At 47.1% G+C, this 7827-nt stretch overlaps 1 protein-coding gene across 1 annotated transcript; it reads right to left on the reverse strand.

Moving 5' to 3' along the window:
* Positions 1 to 22: 22 nt before the first annotated feature.
* BBBOND_0003300 (hypothetical protein, conserved) lies at positions 23 to 5311 on the reverse strand (the record flags this gene model as incomplete). The annotated part of the gene is made up of 1 exon (XM_012915164.1): positions 23 to 5311. One exon carries the CDS (start codon positions 5309 to 5311, stop codon positions 23 to 25), a length of 5289 nt encoding a protein of 1762 aa, XP_012770618.1.
* Positions 5312 to 7827: the final 2516 nt, after the last annotated feature.

Below are 7827 nucleotides of genomic sequence, written 5' to 3' on the forward strand. Positions count from 1 at the left end.
GATAGTAAACACGTGAGTACGATTATGGTTGCAGATAAAACACTCTGTTGAGCTTGTTAACACGTGCAGCAGCGAGTAATGATTGAGCGGCGATACGGTGCGATGAGGGACTATGCAAATGCGATTTGATGTGGAGCAGGTCTAGGCGGATGACCATGATGTGGAGGAGGTAGAAGAGGGAGAGGAGCCAGAGGGAAAGGACAAGGTAGGAGAAGGGTTGTCTGATGATCCAGAGGAAATTGTCAATATGCTTGAGCAAATCTGCAAGTAAGCATCCTTTACCAATAACTCTCTCTAAGGCTGTGCAAAAGTCCTTGCAGGTGCGTCTTGTTTTCGCGTGGTATTGGCCACTGAGGTCATGCGGACTGCCGAATGTAAAACCATACTTATACAATGTGGGATGCGTATTAGGGCATTTGACGATGGAGTTGCAATTCGTATTGTGCTTTACATCTTCGAGTGTGTTTACGGTTGGTTCTTCAGCGGAGTACGTGACTTGGCAATTCGCAGTGCAGCACTTTTCGTAACATCTAGATCCAGGTGTCTTGCACTTCTTACAGCACTCATCATACAGCTTTTTGAGCAAATCGTAGAACGTGTCGGTGATGTACACGACCCATGACAGATATCTATCTGCGTGATGTTTCGAATATATTTCGCGGGTTTGGAGATACAAAGGCTGCAGGTATGCTCCGCAGGGCGGAGTAGGCGAGACGTTTGAATTGCATTTAGTAAGGGTAAGAAGTTCACCTTTTAAGTGCTTGTCACTGTGAGTGTGTCCGCTTTGTATGCAAGCGACATCTAACTTCGTTTGCGCATTCCCGAAATTGGCTTTTTGGACGGCTTCTACAAAGGCCGCGTTTTTATGCTCACTACTCTTATCCCACTTGTCAAGGAATTTGTGGTAGAAAGCGAAGATGTCACCTAGTGTCTGCGGAGGCTTCTGGAGGAGACACGTCAGCATGGAGCATAACTTGGTGAGGCGTGGATCTACGGTACCACAGAATTTCTCAAGCACGTCCTTCAGATGCTTGCCCTGCTTCGTGTGAGAAGCTGCGATACCAATGTCCGTGAATCCCATAGGAGTCAGGCACGGTTTGCCGAAGTGATTCGGCACAGCGCATTCCAGCTTACAACCCGGCTTAGTGAACTGATGTGGTAAGAACCCTGGGAGGCCATCCTCAAGGAACGACTGAAGTGGCGACTTTACACCGCACTTGTAATGTTGGTCGGCCGTTTGGTCATGCTTTTGCTCACACTCTTGGTCGGGACATTGAAGGGTATTGCAGTTCCACGCTGACCCGGCGATGCCCCTGCCGTAGTGGCAGTCCGACCAACCGGAGCTCTGAGGACCGTTGTTGCACTGCTTGTAAAGGAATAGCATCTGGTGGTATACTCTGGATGCTACGTCGACGAGTAAATCGAAACATTGGCCGGGGTTACTCGGGTACGACAGACCTTCGCTGTTAACGTAGAAGTCAACGGCATATACACCATCCGCGTGCCCGTGGCCCTGGATGGCAACCAGGACGTCAACGGAGTAGTTGCAAACTCTGCGAAGCATCGTGGTTAATTCCTCAGCGTTCAACTTCGTCTCAGTGGAATCAAGCTTGTACTCGGAATCCTTCTGCGCTTTGTCTCCTTCAGGTTTCTTGAACAGTCCCTTGAAGTGCCCGCATAGTGTCTCATACATGGGATTATACCGCAGTCCAGTGAGCCATTGCAGCATCTGATAGATATTGCACGGTGCTTTTGGCGATGGAATGTGGCGAAGGTGAGATGTCTTAAAATAGTCGAGCAGGTGCTCGTGGAAGAAGTCAAGTATGTCGAGGAGAGTGATCTGTGATGCAGCGTGGCTGCTTCGTGCAGCGGCGTTGTTTTTCGTTTTCTTCCACTCTTTGATGGCGTCATAGTTAAAATTCAGATGTTTATTTAGCAGATTGTCCGAAATTTCCTTTGCCGTAAACTTCGTTTTATTTCTCAACTCCCCCTCGTGGGAATCTGCCTCCTTGGATACCCGGTAACCGTTCTTTTGGAAAAAAGCTCCGAGCGGATTATCTACGCTTTTACGGTTTTCCAGCGCTTTCAAACTAATCTGCTTGGTTTGATGTTTACCGCATCCCTTCTTCAACCCATCCAACTCATGTGTAAGCACCTCTAGCAGCGTCAAAAAGACTTTCGCGCACTTCTCGCCGTACTTTGTCAATTCCTTAATCCGATCGACATTATTGCTGTAAACGACATCTTTGCCGGTGTCATGTATCAGCTCACTTTCAAACGTTTCTTTATCGTACGCGGAAATGTAAACTTTTCTCAACTCACCGACGAAGTGCGTAAGCCCTTCCGTTAGGCTGTCGATGACCGGACTGCTCGGCTTGGCAAAGCCGTCAGGTTTGAGGTTGGCAATTGCAGCGTCAACGTTGTCAAGCAGCTCGGGCAGGGTGTGGTCATATCTGTGCGTCTTATTGATGTGGGTAAGCGCTTCATTAAATGCGTCGTAAATTGCAATTAGCTGTCCGTGATAGTCATAGACATCCTTGACAGCGGGATGCTTTTTGTCGTTTTCCTCTTCGTTAAGTCTGACGATCTCTTTGTTGACATAGGATGCGAGGGGTGACCAGAAGTGTTTGAATGCTTTCGACAGATTTTGGAATGCTGTTCTCTTATCCGCCGAATCAACGGGGTCGGCTGCACGACTGCTAAGCTTCTCAATATTTTGGCCGATGTTTTTACCTTCCGTAACTTCACCCTCGACAGCTTTCATGAAGCCCTTGAAGCCAATCGTCAAGTCGATGTCGATGAGTTTTGGCAATGGTGACAGTTCCTCTTGCGCTTTATCCGCGCACGCCTGGAGCAGGAGCTTTATGGAGTCGACGTACTGCCAGCGGACGTGGGAGGTGAGGGACTTTTCTGCGTTTTGAATGTCTTTTTCAACCTCCTTTTTCAGTTCATCGGCGAAGTGCTTTTCAGCATCCGAGGTGAATTTGAGTAACTTCTTGGTCAACTCGATTGGTTTGTCGACAAGCGTCTTTTGGAGTTCAGTGAGGTCATGCTTGATCTTCTTGATGCTATGCTCAGTGCCAGTTGCCTTTTCTTCGTGCTTCTTAAAGTATGTATCTCGCAGCTTGAGTAATTCCGTTTTGGCACTAGCAGGATCCAGTTCAGCGGCATATTGAATTGCACTGCACAGGTTGTTGAGGTCATTGGTAACGTCGGCATATTTCATGGCAACTTGACCGCTAAAGGTGTCGATATTAGACAAAGCATTCTGCACTTGCTCCCTAATCTCACCGATCGCCGCGGGGAGGGAGCCTTCATCGGAGGTGCCGGTTAGTTCAGTGCCGTTTTTAATGGGACCCGATTCTTGTATGACAAATTTATTGTATGTGTTAAACGTCGTTTCCGTTTCGAGCGTGACTGTTTGACTCGTTCCGTTCGGCAACTTTCTTCCAATCTCATTCGTCACCTCGTCGATCGCGGTGTCTACGGCGGCGGCGTAGTTCGTCTCATCAGCGGAATTGCCTACGTTAAGTGCCTTATCAATTTTCCCTACAAGATCATTTGCGTTGTTATGTATGTTGTCTAAGCTTATAAATTTACAGTCATTAAGCAATTTTTCGACTTGTTCTGCGGTTTGTTTAGCAGTTGTGTAAAGCGCTATGATCGTATATTCAATGGCAATCAGAAGTGAAGCGCTTTGTTCTGATGTCTTCTGACTTTTTAGCAGAATAGCTCTCTCAATATCACCGAGTATAGATTCGGCGGACTCATAAATGTCCGTTTCGTCGAATTTGGCATCAAGCAGTTTGACAAAATCATGGCAGGCTTGTTTGACAGCGTTAAGTGTGTTCTTTATGACTCCTTCTTCTGTTTTATGCTCCATTAGTTGTCGAACTCTTTCACCTGCTTGAGGAATTGCACTCGTCGTAAATTCTTTCTTAATCATATCCCTTATTATTTTGTTGAGCGATGTATTGACGCCTGCTTTTCCACCAGTCTTGTAATCCGGGTTTAACTTATCATAATTAGCTGTATTATAGTCCCGTGTATAATCCTGCGCCGTCTTATCTTTCCTCAAAATATCATCTAACCAGGCATCCACAATCGTCTCGAAGCTCTTATACTTATTTCCATGATCTAGGACGGCATTCAAAATAGCGGCAAGACCTTCTGGTCGAGGTGCTCCTTTTCCTCTAATGCTTGCAACTTGCCCTTTCAAATGTTTGATGACCTCCTGAAGCTGTTTCTTATTTTCCTTGCTTTTCAGACCTCTACCGTATGCATCAAATTTATCATACAACTTCCCAATCGCCTCCTTAATCCCCGTCACCTGCCCCTCCACCGCTTGCTTCACCTTATACAAATCCTCTTTAAGCTTTCCGTCCATGTCTTTCACCTTCCCAAGCGCTGTTTTAACTGTCTCCGCTACTTTTTTCTTAGCTTCCTCTCCAGCGTCATATAACATATCAACCTGCTTCTTAAGCCCATCAGCAGCCTCATAAATTGAAGAAACTTTATTGAACGTAGAGCCCTGATTCACATACTCCAATATGTTCTCAACCTGCTTTAGCGCCGCCTCAACGGCGACTTCCGCCTGCTTAATCCATCCTTCGAATGCATCAAGGTGATGCAGCAGATTGCTATTTATTGTGTTAAGTTCATCTGAAATTTTCGTAACTCGCTCATTAATGTTTTTAATCAACTCCTTCATTTGCGCATCAATTCTACAGTCCACGTTCACTTTCAAACTGCTCAACGTCTTCTTAATTTTATCTTCCGTTGCCTCTAAATCCTTACTCTCTTTACTCGACAACTCTTTAAGACGCTTACTCTCATGCTGCATATTCTTACGCACGTTCTCAATTGTATCACGCAATTTGGGATTTAAGTCTTTTATCGCATTTTTTGTGGCGTCTGTTTTTGTTTTAATGTCAACAGCAGTAATAAAGTCTTTTGCATATTTTCGACAATCCTCCACCAAGGATTTTGCCTTCTCGACACTCTCTTGGGTGGAAGCCGTAGGCCTTTTTGGATCAATGCTATTTGGCAATTTAGTTTGTAACTCTTCTTTTTTATAGTTTTTCATGCCTCTTTGAAGATTTTTAATTGCCGTCTTAACAAGGTCATTCGACTTTTTTACATTACCATTATACCTCCCCACCCCTTCGACCACCTTTCCAATCGCAACATTAAAACCTTTTTTACCGGCGTGTTTATTTTGCTCAAGAAGCGTAATTGCTTCATTTAAAGTGTTTTTATGCTGCCCTAAATGGCTGTAGATGTTACTGAGAACACCACTCAAAAATCCCATCACCCCGTCACACAGCCTGTCCAGGTCGGAGTACACAATGCCCTGGCCATCGTAGCCTTTGGAAGATGGATTGAAGCCGAGGAAAGTCTCGAGGCCAGAGCAGAGGTTTTCTAAAAGATTTTTGCAATTGTTTTTTTCAGTAAATCCAGTAAGACTCTCTTTAAGCTTTTCAAGCTGAGACAACTTGGACTCAATGTCCTTTATGGCAGGAGATGGAGGATGTTTTTTGTGAGCATTTATACACTCTTCTAGACATGTTTTATTAAACTTTATATTGTGATTTTCAGCGATTTCATTTTCTTTTTTCCCAGATTCTTTAAGCTTCTTAGTAGTGTCACTAATTTGCTTCTCGTAGTACTGACAGTAAGTCTCTTTATCAGAGTATTTGAAGGGGCAAGAAAGTTTCTTTTTTTCGGCTTGGAGGGACTTAGTAGCGCTACTTATAGCCTCCTCAATCAACTTTTTTAAAGCTTTAGCCAACTTGGTAAGACCCTCACCATCACCATTCCCATACCTAACCTGGATCAACCAGTCGATGGACTCAGTCAGAAGGGAAGTGAAGGGTGACAAGGCACAAGTTATTGCTATGGTTTATAGAGGTCATAGCGGTATTATGGCGAGGTGATTCAAGGGATGTAGAGTGGGTTAAGGGGTGATGTAGAGTGGGTTAAGGAGCGATGTAGAGTGTATAAAGGGGCGATGTAGAGTGTATAAAGGGGCGATGTAGAGTGGATAAAGGGGCGATGTAGAGTGGGTAGAGGGGCGATGTGGAGTGGATAAAGGAGCGATGTAGAGTGGATAAAGGGGCGATGTGGAGTGGATAGAGGAGCGATGTAGAGTGGGTAAAGGGGCGATGTAGAGTGGGTTAGGGAGCGATGTAGAGTGGGTAAAGGAGCGATGTAGAGTGGGTAAAGGGGCGATGTAGAGTGGGTTAAGGGGCGATGTGGAGTGGGTTAAGGGGCGATGTGGAGTGGATAAGGAGCGATGTGGAGTGGATAAAGGGGCGATGTGAAGTGGGTTAGGGAGCGATGTGGAGTGGATAAAGGGGCGATGTAAGGTGGATAAAGGGGCGATGTAGAGTGGGTTAAGGGGCGATGTAGAGTGGATAAAGGGGCGATGTAGAGTGGGTAGAGGGGCGATGTGGAGTGGATAAAGGAGCGATGTAGAGTGGATTAGGGAGCGATGTAGAGTGGGTTAAAGGGCGATGTAGAGTGGGTAAAGGGGCGATGTAGAGTGGATAAAGGGGCGATGTGGAGTGGATAGAGGAGCGATGTAGAGTGGGTAAAGGGGCGATGTAGAGTGGGTTAGGGAGCGATGTAGAGTGGGTTAAGGAGCGATGTAGAGTGGGTTAAGGGGCGATGTAGAGTGGATAAAGGGGCGATGTAGAGTGGGTTAAGGAGCGATGTAGAGTGGGTTAAGGAGCGATGTAGAGTGGGTAAAGGGGCGATGAGGAGTGGATAAAGGGGCGATGTAGAGTGGGTTAGGGAGCGACGTAGAGTGGGTTAGGGAGCGACGTAGAGTGGGTAAAGGAGCGATGTAGAGTGGGTAAAGGGGCGATGTAGAGTGGATAGAGGAGCGATGAAGAGTGGGTTAAGGGGCGATGTAGAGTGGGTTAGGGAGCGATGTAGAGTGGGTTAGGGAGCGATGTAGAGTGGATAGAGGAGCGATGTAGAGTGGATTAAGGGGCGATGTGGAGTGGGTTAAGGGGCGATGTAGAGTGGATAAGGGAGCGATGTGGAGTGGGTTAGGGAGCGATGTGGAGTGGGTTAAGGGGCGATGTGGAGTGGGTAAAGGAGCGATGTAGAGTGGGTAAAGGGGCGATGTAGAGTGGGTTAGGGAGCGATGTAGAGTGAGTTAAGGGGCGATGTGGAGTGGGTAAAGGGGCGATGTGGAGTGGGTAAAGGGGCGATGTGGAGTGGGTTAGGGAGCGATGTAGAGTGGGTTAGGGAGCGGTGTCGAGTGGGTTAGGGAGCGATGTGGAGTGGGTTAAGGGGCGATGTGGAGTGGATAAAGGGGCGATGTAGAGTGGGTTAAGGGGCGATGTAGAGTGGGTTAAGGGGCGATGTGGAGTGGGCTAGGGAGCGATGTAGAGTGGATAAAGGGGCGATGTAGAGTGGGTTAGGGAGCGATGTGGAGTGGGTTAAGGAGCGATGTAAGGTGGTAAAGGGGCGATGTAGAGTGGGTTAAGGGAGCGATGTAGAGTGGGTTAGGGAGCGATGTAGAGTGGATAAAGGAGCGATGTAGAGTGGATAAAGGAGCGATGTAGAGTGGGTTAAGGGGCGATGTGGAGTGGATAAAGGGGCGATGTAGAGTGGGTTAAGGGGCGATGTAGAGTGGGTTAAGGGGCGATGTGGAGTGGGCTAGGGAGCGATGTAGAGTGGATAAAGGGGCGATGTAGAGTGGGTTAGGGAGCGATGTGGAGTGGGTTAAGGAGCGATGTAAGGTGGTAAAGGGGCGATGTAGAGTGGGTTAAGGGAGCGATGTAGAGTGGGTTAGGGAGCGATGTAGAGTGGATA

The sequence above is a fragment of the Babesia bigemina genome, scaffold Bbigscaff_70637 (assembly GCF_000981445.1).
Source record: "Babesia bigemina genome assembly Bbig001, scaffold Bbigscaff_70637".
Taxonomy (NCBI): Eukaryota; Apicomplexa; class Aconoidasida; order Piroplasmida; family Babesiidae; genus Babesia; species Babesia bigemina.